This window comes from Mus pahari, chromosome 13 (assembly GCF_900095145.1).
Source record: "Mus pahari chromosome 13, PAHARI_EIJ_v1.1, whole genome shotgun sequence".
In the NCBI taxonomy this organism is placed as follows: domain Eukaryota; kingdom Metazoa; phylum Chordata; class Mammalia; order Rodentia; family Muridae; genus Mus; species Mus pahari.
The window spans coordinates 28,250,669-28,269,557 of record NC_034602.1 but is presented as its reverse complement, the minus strand read 5'-3'; the positions used below and the strand labels follow the sequence as shown (position 1 = coordinate 28,269,557).

Below are 18,889 nucleotides of genomic sequence, written 5' to 3'. Positions count from 1 at the left end.
TTTTGAAGGTGGTCTTCCGAGTCACAGAACTCAGACTTCTGAGTCACTGACACATGCCATTCATAAGCACTAGCAAGTATCAAACACTTTCAACAGGCAAGGACACTGAGTGTTCCATTTCTAGTCTAGGGCAAGATTTGGAACTTAGAACCTATGCTTCACAGGCAGCTTGGGTCCCTTCTCTCTAGCCTGTCACTTCTGGATAGCTGACTACACCATAACTCAGTCAGTGGCTTTCAAGGAAGGGTTGCACATAACTCGTGTTGGCATCATCAGTGACAAACTTGCACAGTAAACATTACCCCGAGGCATCATGCTCCTGCTCCGCTTGCACCATGTTCCTCAGGCTGGCATCAGCCAAAGCCTGTGTGAAGTGCGTGTACGGTGCCATGAAGCAGTAGTGATATAAGCCGGGCCTCACACTGGAAGAGCCAAGGCGCTGTGCTCGGCACTGAGACTTGCTGGGGTTGGAAGATAAGCCATCAAACTGTGAGGCTAAGTTTGTTCCAAAGAGAGTCTTCAATAGCTAGAGTGAAAGAATCGAAACATCAGTACTTCACTTAATATAGATTTAATGTAGATGAGCAGCATAGGCCTGTCTGTAACGCTAGCTAGTGGACAGAGGTTAGGATGGACAGTATGGAAATAGGCACTCTGCAAGTTCCAGGAGAGCCTGGGCAACTTACGTTATGATAGATGATAGAATAATTTATTTAAATTGACAAAATTGAATGACTGGACATTAATATATATTATACCTTATAGTTTACATAACTGTTATAATTATGTTCAATATATATCTGAGAGAAAAGACCTTTTTAATGGACAAAAAGGGGAAATGTTGTGGGTTTGGCCTAATGCTGCTTGTATTATGCTAATCATGTTCCCTAAAAACCTGTTTGCAGTGTTCTCACACATAAGACACTGAGAGACCCTCCCCACAGTTGGTTCTGGCTGGTCAATAAAGATGCTGAGAGCCAATGGCTGGGCAGGGCATACAGAGGTGGGACTTTTAGGGTTCCAGGGCTGGGGACAGGGAGCGAAGGGAAAGAGAGATTCACCATGCTGGGAGAAGAAGAACCAAGATACCATGCCTGACAAAGAACACACCCACCATGTAGGAATCAGGGGATTGTGGTCCAAGAGAACTACACATCTGGGTTCAGGGCAGCAAAGATAGAATATAGATATAGTAAGCAATAACTTGGGGATATCAAAGGGTGGGTTAGCCATGTGGCGGTTAGGAAGTGGTCCAGTCCTTGAGCTGTTTAAGACATATAAAAATATAAAGGCTGCATTGCATGTATGTGTTTCTCATTCAGGAACCCAAAATATTGGGTGGGTAGCAAGGAGGAACACCACCATAGCCACCAAGATCTATTGAGTAGCATTAACTGGGAACTGCTACAGAGATCATATTTCAAAATTTAAAAAGTCTCAGTGATAGAGTGCTTTCCTGGAATGTATAAGCCAGGTTCAACCCTCAGTACCACTAATAAAAAAAAAAAAAAGGGAAAACCAAAAGCAAATGTAAACATTCTCCAGTAGCAAATCCAGCAGGTACATATGATGGAAGGCTTTGCTGTGACTCCCTAGGAGTTAGCACCCCAGAAGATCCATCCCACCATGTGGTCCCCTGGGCCTGAGATTCTCTGTGGTTCTAAGAGAACAAGCCCACTGGGGTGTGGTGGCAAAGGCGAAGCAGTGAGGGCCAGAGCAAGCGGGAGTGATAGCTGGCGGCACCAAACTCTTCCTCATACCACACCACAGCACCAGCTTCCAAAAAGGAACTAGGCTTTGTCACTTGGACCAGAGGGGTTAGCTCAAATCCCAAAAGAGAGGAAACGACACACACCTGCTGCACACAGACAGTTGCCATCATTGGTTCTCGACTAAAGCAGGATTTCAGGTATCCAAGGACCTCTTCAACACACTGTGAAAGGAAGAGGACAACATCAGTGACTCACAGGTGACCCATTATTGTTGCCACTCAGAAACAGACAGTGACCATATAAACTATATAAATGTCAGAGAAATTATATATATGACTATATAAGATATATATGATTATACAAGATGACTATATAAATGTCATCTTAACAATCACAAGAACTCCTGTATCTACAATTGTGTAAAAACCATTTTCTTGTACATTTACATAACCAATCTGTCACCCAGTCATTCAGTAAATAATCAAGTATTTATATCTAAACCTGTTTTCAGGGCAGGCATTATGGAGTGTGCAAAGGAGTCAAAAGCCCTGTACTTGTAGAGCCCTAAATATGATCAGCTGAACATTAAATGATGAAAAAATGTATTTTAAAGATTCCAGCTTTGAGATCATATCTCAGACACTGAACATCAGGCCATAGATATCAGTGATCCTGAAAAGTGAAATACAAAGTCCTAGATAAGGATCTAAGAGCATTCCCAGGCTGTGGCACAACAAGGGGACAGAAGACAAGCCGTGAGGGCACAGTGAGACCAAAGACCCTAAGAAAATGGCAGCTCAAATGATATGGCAAGTCATTCAGAGACTCCTGGAATTTGGGGGAGGGTGTTCCTTGAGTACTTCAAAGATAATTCTAAGGGAGCTAACAAAGCCAAGGCCTGAGAAGCAATCATCAGAAGAACTTGAAGGAGCAGTGGGCACTCACATAAGGCTGGACTGTTGGCTTCCAGAACAGCAGAAAAAAATGGGAGTGTCTAATTTAGGGAAAGACTCTGCCTTAAAGAAATAGGTTGAGAGTAGTAGTGGAGGACTTCAACACTCATGGCCTCCATGTGGACAGGTGCCCTCGTAACAAACACGTGCACACACACACACACACACACACACACACACACACACACACACACAGATAAATAAACAAATAATTTAAGTTAAATAAAGATAGGAGATTTGAAGAGAAATAAATCAAAATTCTAGTAATAAAGGCTACAATGTTAATGATAAAAGATATAACAGATGGGATTTTATTGTATAGCAGATGTGGGGAAAGAAAAACTTGGAGAACCTATGGACTGCAACAGAAACTACAAAAGGAAAAGTAGATAGTGATTAAAAACAAACAGACCTAAAAGGAGGGGCTGGAAGACAGTTAAGAGCCACATATGCTGTCTTGCTGAGAACCTGAGTTGGGTTCCCAGCACCTACATTAATTGGCTCACAACACCCAACAACTAGAACTTCAGAAGCCTTGGTGCCCTCTTCTGAATTCTTCAAACACCTCCACTCACACACACATACACACACAAACACATTAAAAATGGTAAAAATGAATCTAAAAAAATCAAACCCAAATCCTTAAAAAGAGCAACAGTAAACTAAGAGCAATTTTAAGTTATCAAAAATGGGTTTTTAGAAGGTAATTAAGAGATAGAGTGAGTGGGGAAAAAGGTTGGAAAGATATAAGGAAGTAGCCCCAACCTTTCTAAACTGTGGAAAACTATAAAGGCCCAGAACCAAGAAACTCAACAAACCTGAGTACAAGAAACACAACTGAAAGGAAAACCACATCAAGCTAAATCATAGTAAAATCACTCAAAAATAGTATGAAGTCTATGAAATCCTAGAAGTCATAGGAAAACAATACAGAACAGTAAGGAGATATGTGGGGAAATGTGTATTATACATAATCTAGGCAAAACAAGCATATAACACATTCAATTATGTATAAAAATTAGTGTGGAATAACAAGATCTGTACAGTGGGAAAATGAAAGCATTTTATCAATGTCATGTGATGACACAGGCTAATCATACTTGGAGCATGGCTTTAAAGTCTATGAGACACTCCCATCAATTTTCCCTGTTCATTTGTTTTTGATATGGGTTGTCTTTTAGCTCTTTCCACAGCTCCCCCAGTTCAGCCTTGGAGGGTATGTACCTATACCTAGCTTACTAGGTGTGAACACTCTACCCAACTTTCAAACTAATTCTTGAAAAGAGCATCTGTTTATTGAACAAATGTTTGCTGAATGCAATGAAGGGATGAAAATGTAAAATAGTGTGTTGCCTGATAGTGTGGGTCAAACAAACAAACAAACAAACAAATGAGGAGGAGAAGCAGGATTCAGTCTGTACTGGATTTGTGCAGGCGTCTTTCCTTACCATTATTCCCTAAACAATACAGAACAATACAGAATAACAACAACATGGAACTGTAACAAATGCTTGAGGCTGTAAGTCATTTCAAGATAACTCAGTCTTATAAGCAGATATGGGTAGGCTTTCAAAATTTGATACCATTTCATACAAGGAGCATTAGCATGAATGGATTTTGACATCAGTGGTTGGCGGGCCCTGGGACTATATTTCACTTGAAGATACAAGCTGAAGATGGCTGTCTAACTCACTGTGGAGTATATTAGAAATGAGATGTTCTAGTGGAGTGGAAGCAAAATCGTTAGCAATGACAGGATTAAGTGTGAGCATGTGGGCTGGGAGGAAGATTTATTCTACTCAGAACTACAGAACATGAATGAGCTTAGATCTGTTTTCTGGGCTATGGAAGGAGTCAGTCAGTTACCCTTGTTAATCTGGTTTTGTCTCTTTCCATTTAAAAGCTCGAGGGAGAAAAGAAGGATTCTGTAAGCACATTTTTCAACATGCCCTAGACTGAATGAAAAACTGTGGTAATAAGACCTGACACACTGGTAACAGACCTACCATAGGTGCCCTGGCATCCTGTAGTACTGGGACACAAACAGGATGCAGTCTCCCCTGCCTGCAGCATGTGACTAGGTGTCATCTGAGGTACTCTGACCCAGGTTCAAGGAAAAGAGACCACACACAAACCTTTCCAATGTCCTGCAGTGTCGCCAGCTCTAGAATCTGAGAAAGGACGTCCAAGGCAGAGCGCAGGAACCCCCCAAACTTTTCAGTGCTGTTCTGAAGATCTAAGGTGACCTTGGCAAGGTGGAAGGAGAGAGCACACGGTTACTGGCACCACCGAAGTCTGGTTATCTACAACAAAGACACAAATGCCGTCTGCTGCAGGGAGATGCTTCCTCATGCTGACCTAGACTCTCACTATCCCGGGGTGTGTGTGTGTGTGTGTGTGTGTGTGTGTGTGTGTGTGTGTGTATGTGTGTGTGTGGGGTCACTGTCAATTCTAGATGTAGTCAGATTAATCTTAGGATGATGAAGATTCTAAAAGCTTTGGCTAAACTGAAGTCTGTAATGATTCCCCTATTTCTACAGATTCTGACTAGGTGGGGGGAACCAGTTCAAAAAAACATTACAATAGAAGAGAATCTGCCCACTGAACTTGAACCTAACCTCCTATGATGAATATTGGACTGGACAAATGCAGGGAAAAGACACTGAACAGAAAATGAGAATGGGTCTTGATAGTTCCCTGATGAATGACCACACTTTCCAGCTACCCTTGAGGACTATGGAAGTCACTTATGCCCTAGTATGGGGCAGTATCCCATCTTCTCTAGGCATTTTGGCCATCCCCACGAGTGGGTAACAAAAATGTTCCCCTTGCCATGGTCACCTAAGATTAAACCAAGCTTCCCTCCCTCCCTCCCTCCCTCCCTCCCTACCTCCATCCCTCCCTCCCTCCCTTCCCTTTCCTTCCTTCCTTCCTTCTTTCCTTCCTTCCTTCCTTCCTTCCATCCATCCATCCATCCATCCATCCATCTCTACAATTCCTTTAACAATCTAACATATGTTGCCAATGGGAAATCTGAGCTCTAAAACTTTACTAAAGTATAAACCTTCCTTCTTCTCAGGCTTTATAAGAGCACTGTGTAAAGTTCTGCATCTCAGGATTTATAAGTTCACTAAGTATGGTTTAAAAATCCAAACAAAAGGGAGGTTATAGGGAACTTTTGGGATAGCATTTGAAATGTAAATAAAGAAAATATCTAATTAAAAAAAAAAAAAGAATGTACCCCTCAGTTGTAGCTCTGGGGGAGTGTAAGTATTCCATTGTAATTAAAGTTTTGATGCTTCAAGTATTATATCGTCAAACACAGTTTGCATGCCCCTATATATAGTAAAGACGGTCTTACAACGTTCTACATTAGCTTTTGATGGATTTGGAGCTTACACTAACAAAAAAATTAAATGATATCTAATAAAGCTCTCTATAAATGTCAAAAAAAATCCAAACAAAAGAAAATTTAGCTTAAAATTTGTAACAAAAAAGGGTTAATAGGTAAAAGTCTATGTTCTGATAACCTTAATGTGCTATAGCATAACGTGTATGTAATTTGGATTCAACTCTTGCTTAGAAATTGGGCAAGTGCTCACCTTCCCACCATCTTGGTTGGTGATTTCATCAGGGTTAAAGTGTGCCATGTGACCTCAGCTTAAGTATGCCATATCCCTCTGCTTACCACTGAATCCTATTTTTCTGGATTAAGGAGGCAACACCAGGCTTCCAAGATAGTTTGTCTTAAAACTGGGTCATCCAAAAACCTGTGATATTTTTGCTATCTTTGTTAAGCTTTAGCTATTTGGAGAAACTAAATCATATAAAAAGCTGATATAAAAGTACACTATAAGAGGCCAGTCTCTGTGGATTGTATTTACGGTTTAAAGTTTACTTGACATTTAAATATGCGTGTGTGTAATTTTTTACATGTAAGTTTAAACATATCAGGGATAAAATTATAAAACCCTAATCTATGTGTGGGCTTCTGGTTCCCTCCCACTGTGCTTCCTCCCCTCATTAAGGAAGGTTTGAGCCACCATGTGGTTGCTGGGATTTGAACTCGGGTGCTCTTATCCGCTGAGCCATCCTCTCCAGCCCCAGGGCTTCTTTCTATGTAAGCATGAACATGGGTACACAGACATGCATCCCACTGGAATACATGTTCAGAAATAAGCAAGGAGCAGTACCTTATAGTTGGCGTGAGTGGCTTTCAGGACATCATGCAGTTTGAGGTAGGAGGGGAGATGGTAGAAACTCCCCAGTGAAGATGATTTACTTGCTGTGACAGGTCCTGAGGTGTCTGATTGTCGAGAGGCTTAGAAACAAACAAACAAACAAACACACCAAAACCCAAAAATTAAACTTTTAAATCTAAGGAAAAAGCTTCCTAATTTGACTGCAATGGTGACTTTTCAGAATGGCCTAGCAGAAACATTGGAGTCTTTCCCCTGACTTTCGAAGTATGTGCTCTGGGAGGTAGTAAGGAATAGAGTAAAATTCTAAGAGCCTGAGAGTAAAAGAATGGAAAGGAGTGGTGGGCAGAAGGGCATCAGCTGATGGTGTCACCTGTGGCCTCAGCTGTCCTCTGCTCACTGAAGAGCTGAAGCCAACCACAGGATCCCTTGGTCTAAGTAAGGCTCCTGAGGTACATGGGGCTGACCTTGAGACAAACGAGTTCTGGGATATTCATTAAGTGCTATGGACATGCTTTGAAAACTGTAAAGGGTGTATACATTACTACACTGAGACTAAAGAGTCAAGTGCCAAGCAGAGCAGTCTCCTGCTCTTCATCTCTATCTTAATTTCTAAGGCTTTCTCACTTGGAAGGCTTGGTTTGAGGGGTCATCAGTTACATTTTCAAGTCTGTAGCTTTTAAACAGACAAACCCTCCTGTAATACTCCAGCCAATCCCTAGAGCATCTTTTAAGATTTCATAGTTAGTCCAAGAATACAGAACATTCACAGAGTACCTTTAAGAGACCTATTGTATAATCCTGCTACAAGAAAATCACCAGGGAAGATTTAAAGCTTTCTTACCAAAAAAAGTCAAGTCCTAAGCTAAGGCATCCTTGAGGCTTATAAACAAGTGCTTTGCAGCATGTGTCTACAAAGCCTGCTATGAGATGAACATGCACAGAAACAAAGTAGCCACAAGACACAGGCATCACTCTGCTTCTCATCCCAAAGGGGCATAGATGGGACTCTGTTACTTCAACGAAGACAAAACTCTGGCCCTTTGACCTGACATCTCCCCAAATACAAAAGCCCCTCCAAACATCTGTGTGATTTCTAGATTCCTCCAAATCAGATGACTATCTCCACTGTGTCTTTCTGTCTCTGTCTTCTTTGTTTTAGGTAAGTTCTCACTTCATAAACCAAACTGGCTTCAAACTCTCAATCCACTCTGTCTTCGGAGGGTTAGATTAAAGATACATTACTTCTGGCTTCTACTGCCTTGCTACCTCTCCCAAAACTGATTCCTCATTTGCCTTATCAGAACTATCATCATTTGTTGTGTTTGTTTTTGACTACCACCATCCACATCTATTCCTACACATCTTTGCCCCTTTAATAATAATTCAGAGTTTTTCCTTACAAGAAGGGGAGAGTAAGCACAGAAAAGCAGGCTCCTTGCTATGTCTTGACTCTGTAAAGTGACAGTTTACCACACTGACACTTCTGAAGCACCCAGAGAACTCCTCCCTGATTGTACTGCAGCGGACCAGCTTTCCTACTTACAGTACTTACACTCCTGCACCACAGGCAGCCCTCTGCTCTCCAGAAACGGCTTCCTACCTGCACTGGCTTCACCAACTTTCTTGGGACTCATCGGAGTAGAAGCTTGTTCTACAGGTTCTTTCTCCTTCCCTTTCCGTCGAATAGGACTTAGAGAAGGGGGGTTTGTTAGAGAAGGCAAGGCTGCCTAAAATAAAAAAACAAAAATATAATGGTATAAAATTAATACAGGAACCAAAACCTAAAAATACTAATATACAGTTCAACAATATATTGGAAAGTACTAGCTCAGGCAACTCATGGCCTTTGAGCTCCTACTAGAGAGCTGGGCTACTACAGAGATAATTAATTCTACTTTCACCCACATAACTGCACATGGCAGGTATGGCTCTGAACTTCCTCACACTAGCACTTGAGAATGGATTGAAGAAGGGAGGGCCTCCAGGGAGTTAAAAGGACCTAAAATCACTGGTACCTCAGCCATGTCCCCTCTAAGAGAAGGCAATCAGGACATTTTATGTGCACATCACATGAGTAAGCACAGTGAAGCATTTACATTTTCATTTTTAAGTGAGGAAATAGTGTTCTGAATTAAGCCACTTGCTCAATGTCATAGCTAAAACCCAACAAGTCAACAGCCCAGGTGTGACCCATGCTCTCCAATATGCAACCCCAAGGATACACGGAACAATCCGGCTCCTACACACAAAGAAGAAAGGTGGCACAGGATAGACACAGCATGGTAAAAGGCAGGCACATCAGGTCTTTGCTGTGCCCCTCACACCCTCTCTGGCCTTAGCCTCTGCCCTACTCATCTGCTGAAATCAAGAAAATGCAGCAGAGGGGAGTGAGCGTCAGAATGAGGTCATGGTGGCAGGACCCTCATAAATAGGATCATTGCTCCTAGGAAAAGAGACTCCAGGAGTTCCCGTTCTACATCTTCCATTAGAAGGCCAGACTTACCAGGGGTTAGAATTCTCAGCTTTTAGAACTGAGAGAATAAGTAGCCACTGAGGCTCTATAATGATGGTAACCCAGACTGTGTGAGTCACTAAGCCCCTCTGATCCTCATCAAGCAGACAAGACAAGCAGCCGATCAGGATGAATGGCTGTGGTCAGGCAATGCATGGACGGAGGCAGGAAGGCTGCAGGGGGCAGGTGAGGAACTATCAAACTGAAGACATTTTTGGTATAAAGAACCTGTTACAAATCCACCAAGTATATGAGGCCATCAGCAGAACTGTCCGGGAGAAGCACACCCAGAGACAAAAAGCAGAGTAATGGCTATCCAGAGACAGGGCATGGAAGGATTTGGGAGTCAGTTACAGTTACAGGGTTGACTGTAGTCATGTCCACATAACTCTGTGGCATAATTTAAAACAACAACAACAACCGCCACCACCATGTGGTGACTCACTGTAATGCCAGTATTTGGGAGGTTGAACTGAAAGAATCACCATGTGTCAGAGGGTAGTCTGGGATACATAAGTTTCAGGCCAGTTGGCCTAGACTCAAACAAAATTAAATTGTATACTTGAATATTATGGAATGTGAATTACCTCAATAATATGATTTCTAAAAATAGGCCAGTGCAGATACACCAGTTTATGCCAGAATCCAGAAAAGAGAAGGTATGTATTAATGAACATGTACACTAACGCCAAAGGGATGTTTGTGCACATGTATATGTGGGTATACTTATGCTGGTTTTTGTTTGTTTGTTTGTTTTCTGAGTCAGGGTTTCTCTGTGTAGGCCTGGATGTCCTGGAACTCACTCTGTACACCAGGATGGCCTCAAACTCAAGAGATCTACTTGCTTCTGCCTCCCAAGTGCTAGAATTAAAGGCATGTACCACTACCACCTCACCTTATGTAAATTTTAAACCTTGTATTTAATAGGAAAACCTTGTATTATTTAATAAAGAACAGTGAGCTGAAATAAAACTATGGTGGCTCCTGTTGATATCATGACAAAGTACAAAGTGTGAGAAGAAAGCAGATTCAGAGGAGGGAAGAAGATAAGAAGGCCAGGCTCTGGCTAAGGCATCTGACACACTTGAGTCAGCCTCACAGAGTATCTCCAATATTGCCGGCACACAGAACTAAGGTTCCACAGAGTTGGAGCCAGCCCCTCCCACCCCACCCCCGACAGATGCGGACACATCAGCAGCCTGTACAATATTTAGTTAGTTAAGTCACACAGCCACATTCCAAAAACACAAGTGCCTCATGTGGTCAATGACTACTATTGTGACTGGTATGGACATGGAAAATTCCCGCCATAGCAGAAAATCCCAGAAAATACAAAGAAAGAAGAGGATCCACAGGACAGCACCTTTAACAGTGGACAAGAAAAACTGAACCCAACAGTGCAGGATGTTGGAAACAAACACAGGAAGCCATATCACTCAGGGTAAAAAGTAGCCCAGAGGATAGGAAGGCTGTCAAAGTGTCCATAAAAGTGAACTGACTGCCACAGCAGGAAGTACTCTGAAAGGGGGCATCAGAAGCCAGACAGACTGGAGTGGAAGAATGGATGGCTCAAGAAGGGGAACAAGGGTCCTGCCAGAAAGGGCCAAAGACCTCAACACGCAAGCCCATGCCTGAGCAGATGGAGGGACTTTGTGGCTAGGATGATTCTTCCAAGGCTTTATTGTGATGGGGAAGAGAAAGCAAGTGAAGGAACCTGGGGGATTAAAGGGAAATTATCACTTCTGAGTTTCATGGCTGACATCAAAAAGAAAAAATACAAAATACAAAATATACATCTTTATGTTAAAAACAGTATCTGAATATGCTTTACTTATAGCAAGAATCAGAGAAGGAACAGACAACTAACATGAGTGTTCAGGAAGTCCAGTCATTAGGCAGATGATAATGGCTTCCCCAAGGAACAAGTTACCTTGATTGCTGGTCCAGGAGTCACATCGTCCAAGACATGAGCACAGATATTGATCACCTTCAGCAGGTGGGAGAAAAGTTGCTCCACCATGGGCACTAGCGTCCGATCCCCCAGAGCAGGCCAGATTTCCTCCTGTCTGGTGGCTGCTGAGTTAGCTTCTTCTTCAGAGGTCCATGAACTTCTCAGAGACTTGGGGGCACTCGCTGTGACATAGGCACACACATTACTCTACCTCCAATGTGTGAGGTAGGAAGTGGTTGTAGCCTAAGTTTCTCACTGATCTGTGCTAACATATGGATGAACATGTCGCAAACTGAAGTAAAAGTGCTACTTGACCCCCAAGACCCAATCTTCTACAAAGTTACCACTCTCCTCCAGCTATGGGTGTGACCCTCACAACCAAGATGCAGCTGGAGACCAGGCCTGGGGATGCTGCCTCCATTATGCTTCCTATCCCCTTTCTCTACTCCTAAAGTGCACTCTTGGCTCAGTCTTTTCCCATAAACACCTGATTCTCCCTACAAGTTCCAGCCCAAACTCAAGTCAGGAGATCTCCATAAGACATATCAATGACAAACAGAACAAGTCAATATTCCTCAATAAGACCTGGTACCCTATCCCCAAGTAGATTCAGTGGTTTCCGACCTGGCTGGCCATATTCTCCATTCTTATTCCTGTCCTCAGGTGATATCCACAGTAACTTATATTCAATATTAAATAACTTTTTAGTTCTCCAAATCCTTACATATGCAATACCTCGCCTGCTGTATCCTTTTCTATTAACCTATAAACCTGACCGAATAAGAATGTGTACAGCTGCTCTGCTGCTCCTGCGCTTGTCTGTATGCATCTCCTGCTGCTCTATAACCCCTTTAAGAATACAACTCTACCTGTTATAGACCAAGCCACTGCCTGGCACAGGGCACCCAGAAAACAAAACTCAAATGAGTTCTATCCACAGTACAATGGAAGAAAATAAAACCACATCCAAACACCACCACCACTGAATTAAACATCTTGAACCTACACACACACACACACACACACACAAACACACACACACACACACACACACACACACACACNACACACACACACACACACACACACACACACACACTTAAAAATACTCAGCACATAACTATTCCTTTCATATACATTCACATATAAACAGACAGTATCTCAAATCTGTATTAAGGAAACCAGCTGTCTCCCAAAACAACAATCATGTTCTTATAACTTGAGTACCCCTCACCAGCAAATCAGAACTCAGTCTAATAGTCTATCTCTGTCAGTACCTGCTAGCAAGTTTCCAGCCAAAATCAAGGCATCCTGATGGGCTGAGAGATCCAGTGGGAACCAAGCTGATGAAAGCAAGGTGAGAATCATGGAGGCCATCCCAACAGTGCAGCTCTTCCTGGACTCATCAGAGGCACTCAGTGGGGGCACTCTGAAAGCAGACATTTCCAAAGTCAAAAATCAAGTTCCAAGAATACAGTCTTGCTCTTTAATGCCCCCCCCCCCGAGAACCATCCATTTTTACCTTTTTACCTTGTTTGTTGATATGGTTTGGGTTACTTAAGTCTCACTCTCATTTATGTAGTTCCCATGGCCTGGAACACACTATGTAGCCTATGCTGTGCTGCAAAATGTGTCAAACCTCCTACCTCTGCTTACCAAGTACTGAGGTTACAGGTGTGAGCCATTATCATTTTAAAACTGCTAACCAACTAACACTCTTTAACTAACTGTAAATCACGACTTCACAAAAGTCACTTGGGAAATGAAATCACACAGTAGAGTTCGTTGAGAGAACTAGAAAGATTATTCTGATGAAGTTCAAATTTTCTTCCCTTTCTGACTTAGCAGACTCCAATGTCAAAGTTGCTCAGAAGTGCAGGACCTATGACTGGAATCAGTAACTGTTCAGTCATGATTCACACAAAGAACAGAACAATCACTCTAGATGACAAAGCATGTGATCATTAGTTGGCCATATATTTACACTCAGAAATCTTTCGATTTCCTTTCAGATATGATGGGAACCCCCAAAGTTTCTTGGTCATCAGCACAAATGTAGGCTTGCTTATTAGTGTGAGAAAACTAAATTATACCCAGATGGCAGTAGGCCATCTACTGGGGAAATTATTTTGTAAGGGAACATAATAGAGCACACACTCTCTCTTTTTTTTTTTTTTTTTTTTTTAGGTTTTTCTCTGTGTAGCCCTGGCTGTCCTGGAACTCACTTTGTAGACCAGGCTGGCCTTGAACTCAGAAATCTGCCTGCCTCTGCCTCCCGAGTGCTGGGATTAAAGGCATGCGCCACCATGCCCAGCTAGAGCACACTCCTATAGCTCATCACAACTCTGGATGCTAACTGACTTTCATTACCTAGTAATTTTAGAAAAATCAAACTAATGAGAAAGTTTTTACCTGCATATGAAAATTCCTTAATGAGCCCACAGATGATACCCTCAGACCCCTAAAGATGCTTACGAGCACCTGACATTCATAAGAGCCACAACTGCTTCAGCATCCCCAACAGCTCTTTCACCAATTTCACACATCTCACACGGCAGAAACAAGGGTTCCGGCATATATTTTTTTACAACAAGGCAAAGAGATCCAACATAAAAGAAAAAGGAGGGGATGGTAAGGGAGAGAAAGGGAGAAAGGGGAAAGAGGTTGGAGTAGGAAAAAAAGAGAGACCCTGCAGCTGTGCTTGCTCTGGGTGGGTAGCTGACTTGCACACTGAGGAATGTACATACCCACAGTGCCATCCTAAACTCCAAGTGCAAACTGGAAAGGCCGCTGAAAGAAGACACAAGGCTTCACAGCATCCAAACTGCAGAAGAAAGGAATGGAAAAATCATACCCAAACACCACCAAAGGCTTACTGAATTAAACCTACACACACACACACACACACACACACACACACACACACACACACACACCAAATGAAATGAAAACTGAGACCAGCAAGCAATTTTACAGGGTAGTTATCCTACCACTAGACACTGCATAATTAAACAAAAGAGCTGGACACACCTGTCGGTAAAACACTGTTAGAGCTCAAAGTCTCCCTAGAGGGTTCTCTCTTCCTCCCTCAAGACCTCAGCTCAAAATGATTAAAATAAACCTCCAGATCAGACCCATGCTTTGACATGTGCAGGTCACAACTGAAATGAATCTCCTATCTTGAACAAATTTAAATTTGAAAGGCATTTAGTTAGCAAGACAGCTGAAATCTCAACTGTGTGACTCTCAACAATGTCCAAGTAGTTCTTCCATTGCACAAATAAAGGTCTTTCGAGGAACCATTACATAATAATTCTGGATAATATCCCTCTTTCTGATTTTAAAAGTTACATGTGATTATTTTAGAAAATTTATGAATACTTGAATAATGTAAGAAAATGAAAGTTAGTCACAATCCTAAAAAGCATCCTAGCAATTTTTTTTGCTTGTCCTTTCTCTGAGTTTGTAAAGACTATACACATATGAATACTTTTCTAACCTAGAATCAAATTACATTTCTAAGACATTTTTATTCTATCTCTGTCATTCAACATTAAAACTTAGGTTACATGTCTCTATATCATTAAGATTCTCCAAAGTAACACATCAACACGTGCCTATCATATTACTATATGTTATTTACTATTTTATTGTAATTGGAATATAATCATTCTTACATTCTTATATATTAGTTTTTTTTCCAGTTTCAATGTGATTTAAAAAAATATACTTGGCATTTCTGGTCTACTCCTTTAGTATAAGTTACAAAGTGAGAGTCAATTATTCTAGAGGCATTCCAAATTTTTGGTACATTATCAATTCAGATTATGAGGTTTTTAAATTTAAAGTTAAATTACATTTATGCCAAATGCACATATCGAGTTCAGAGGACTTGTGGAGTCTGTTCTCCCCTCTCAAGTGCATGGGTCCCAGGGATCTAACTCAGGTCCTTAGGCTAAAAACCAAATATCTTTACCTGTTGCCCCATCTAGATAGCCTGTTTTAGATAATTTTTGTTTTGTTTTATGAGACAGGGTTTCTCTATGTAGCTCTGGCTGTCCTAGAAATTACTATGTAGACCAGGCTGGCCTCAAACACTGAGATCGACCTGTGTCTGCCTCCCAAGTGCTAAGATTAAAGGCACGATGAGCCAGCACCATCCAGCCCATCTTACAACTTTTATTTGATGACTTTCTAAGTTGGATAAATTTACAATTTAGATTGGATAATATTACAATGAGTATGTGCTACTTTGGAGTCTGCTGAAAGAAGTACACTTTTTTATAAAGCACCTCAAGAGAGAGAGGCCTCACACAGGTCCTTCCCATTGTAAAAGACATGCAAGGCAATCATCTTAAACCCAAGAGAGGAAACTTACTGTGAGTGCCCGTGTTGTTGACGTAATGAGTTCATGAGAAACTGCAGCAACAACTCTTGAGAGGTTGTTTTCCAGGGTGACATCTGTTATACTTGGCAGTAAGCTATAGCCTCTATAGATTCTAGTAAGAAAAATGCAGAGGATCTAAAAGCATATATTTTTCATGACCAAATGACATTTAAACATTTATGATTAAGGTCCAGAAGAAAGGAAGCAGCATTGACTTTAGAGTAAACCAGAGGCTGGGAATGAGGCTGGGTCTGGCTCAGCTGACAGCAGAGTGCTTGCTTGCTTAGCATGCAAAAGGTCTTTCCAAAAGACTGGAATAAGTTCTTCATCATTAAAAAAAAAAAAAAAAAAAAAAGCCTGACTTCTCTTTCACTAGATGCCCTACACATTCATTACCGTGTGCTGCTGGTTTTTTTTTAAAGTTGGTTTTTCCATGAGAAAAGATGAGAGTAATGACTTTAAAATTTGATGAGTTGAGTTCCCAATTCAGGGAAAAAAAATATCAAATTACCATGTGAGCTTGGAAGTCTTTTGGTTGAGTTGTGTTTTTGTTGTTTCAAATCATCAAAAAAAGAAAGGTATCCTGTATATCCAGTCTTAAGGATTTAAAAGACAAGTGTCCCAAGGGCATGTTTTACTACCCTTACTGCAATCTTCCTTACAAACTAGATTTCCAATGAAACCAGTACATTCACTGCAATCTTTCTGCTCTGCCACTCTACTGGCCAGGTAGAAGAGGTTATGTGGCCAATGGACCCTGCCCATGTGCTAGCAATATAGGTCTGAGAATCAATACTACACACAGCTGTCTGACCCTGCATCAGCCCACCCATTCATTAGCTAAATTCACTAAAAGAGTGAAACTTTTCCATGGACTGGTTTTTGGATGGCATGTGACATTCACAAGCAAAAATACAATTATCAGATGAAGACCTTAAAGAACTCATTGCAAGACTGAGGACATCACTGTTACGTGACTGAGAAGGGACTTAAACCACAGGGGGCTGTGGCAAACCATGATGTCTCAGATAAATATCCTGTTAATGAACAAAGACCTCCTATGTTAGGAAAGTCGGCATCACGAGAGGTGGCACACTGCTGACAAAGCAAGGTGCCGTGGGCCGTGTACCTGGTTATGGTGCTGACGGAGAAGTGTGACGGTGGCTGAGTCTCATGCATGAGAAGCTTCAGGTAAACACTGCTTTGATCCCTCGCTACAGCCACCACCGGATCAGCTTGTCCTTGGTCACACTTGTAAAACAGCTTTGGGACAAGCCTGCCATGAGAGGAAAACTGATCTGCTCAGAAGCTACATGAAACTACACCTTTCCCCAGATGCTAACCCAACCCACGCCCATGACAGCCATCAGAGCTGTGCACAGCAATTACATCCAGGAGGTAGAAAGAAGCAGAACTCTCTTTCATTCTTAGTGCTGATCTCTACACTACAAATTTGACAATGAAAGCACATTAGTTTTACAATAAAAGGCTAGTGATACGTTTTTTCAAATTATCACTTTAGTAAGTTTTTAAAATAATTAAATGGGATTCCTTTTGCCTCTCCCATTCTCTTACTATATATTTCAACCAAAGAGTAAAGAAATAAATACTGATAAAACACCTTGTTAATGATGTTGCAGCAACATGTCGAACCCTGGGGTCTTCATCTCCAAGCAAATAAATGACCACATTATTGAGTACTCGTTCTTGTAGTTTTAGAAACTTTAGAGACAGAAAATAAAAATGAATTTAATTTCTATAATGTTGTTTTTGTTTATTTGGGGGAATTTGGATTTTTGAAATGCAGTCTCATTATGTGGCTTTGGCTAGTCTGAAACTCACTATTTAGATAAGGTTGGCTAGTGCTGAACTCACCAAGATCTGCATGCCTCTGTCTCCCAAGTGCTGGAATTAAAGGTATGGGCTGCTATATCTAGTTAGTTAAGGAAGGCACTTTGGAAAGCTAGTCAGGAAGAACTCAGGATGACGTATTTCAAATCCATGCCACATACTGACAAGTTTCATGACATAAAGTGTTGAAGATATAGCACAACACAGGCATTCAGCAGGATTCATACCACCAGGGAGACCCTGCTCAGAAAGTTTCCAGAAGATAGGGGCCCACAGTCTCACAAAATGAACTGCTTACCCCTGTATAATGATGAGCCCCTCGGTGTAAACTTTCTGCTTTTGCCTCCAAAAAACTCACCAGCCTAACAAAAGAGCACATTCAACATAAGTGTCATTCACTTAGCAGAAACAGTGCTGGCCTGTAGCCCTCAGACAGCTCAACATGAAACCAGTCTCTCAGTGGCAGCTCAAATGTCTTCTACAAATTCTTGACTAAACAAGTAAGCACTGGATAAACCGTTTTTCATCAAAATACAAACCTACTACTTCAAGAGTAAGTGTTCCATGAATGAGCTTAAACACAGAGAGGACAGCACACTGAAACTCCTACCCAAGTGACCAGCTGGGTGCCCCATTCCACAGTCCTAACTGCAACACAGAATAATCCTTCGTTCTGAGATCGTCTGAAGATGAGACACAACAATCCACAAGGTCTACAGTGGCTTTAACATCAATCAAACGGGCTGGAGAGAAGGCTCCATGGTTAAGAGCACAGGCTGCTCTTCCAGAGGAGCAGGGTTCGATTCCCAGCGGCTACAGACAGCTTACAACTGTCTATAACTCCAGTTCCAAGGCTTGCAACTTCCTTTTCTGGATTCCATGGGCACTACATGCATATGATACACACACAAACATAGAGGAAAAAACAAAAACAAAAACCAAGCAAACAAGCAAAGAACAATAACCACACACAAAAAAAATGTGAATAAACAAGGAACATTTCCCTTCTAAAAGGGACTATTAAAAGAAACTGCTAACTAAAACTTATTCTAAGTAAATGAAAGATACAATATGTTAACTTTTGGAATTTTTTTTTTTTTTTTTTTTTTTTTTGGTTTTTGGGTGGGGGGCATTTAATGGTTTAAAAAAAAGTATATTTAGAATTATCCAGCTGGACTTAGTTTAGATCATCTCAATTTTACTTGCAGCATCCAAAGCATCATAATCAGGAAGTAGTCAAACATGCTGTCTTCTCTCCATCAGGCCACATCAGTGTCCCAGAGCTGTTTATAGCTTGCTTGATCCTGTGCTTGTTGGTCTT

General features: G+C 41.5%; 1 protein-coding gene across 1 annotated transcript in view; it reads right to left on the bottom strand.

Annotated features, from left to right (window-relative positions):
* Htt (huntingtin) overlaps positions 1-18,889 on the bottom strand; it is a 135,550-nt gene that overhangs the window by 57,109 nt on the left and 59,552 nt on the right. The window contains exons 20-31 of the mRNA XM_021211255.2: positions 17,867-17,930; positions 17,339-17,439; positions 16,847-16,993; positions 15,709-15,829; positions 14,078-14,154; positions 12,608-12,759; positions 11,310-11,512; positions 8,468-8,594; positions 6,859-6,986; positions 4,801-4,911; positions 1,856-1,933; positions 303-526 (exon numbers count right to left, since the gene is read on the bottom strand). Coding sequence (XP_021066914.1) covers positions 303-526; positions 1,856-1,933; positions 4,801-4,911; positions 6,859-6,986; positions 8,468-8,594; positions 11,310-11,512; positions 12,608-12,759; positions 14,078-14,154; positions 15,709-15,829; positions 16,847-16,993; positions 17,339-17,439; positions 17,867-17,930 — 1,533 coding nt within the window. The remainder of the gene's footprint in view (positions 1-302; positions 527-1,855; positions 1,934-4,800; positions 4,912-6,858; positions 6,987-8,467; positions 8,595-11,309; positions 11,513-12,607; positions 12,760-14,077; positions 14,155-15,708; positions 15,830-16,846; positions 16,994-17,338; positions 17,440-17,866; positions 17,931-18,889) is intronic.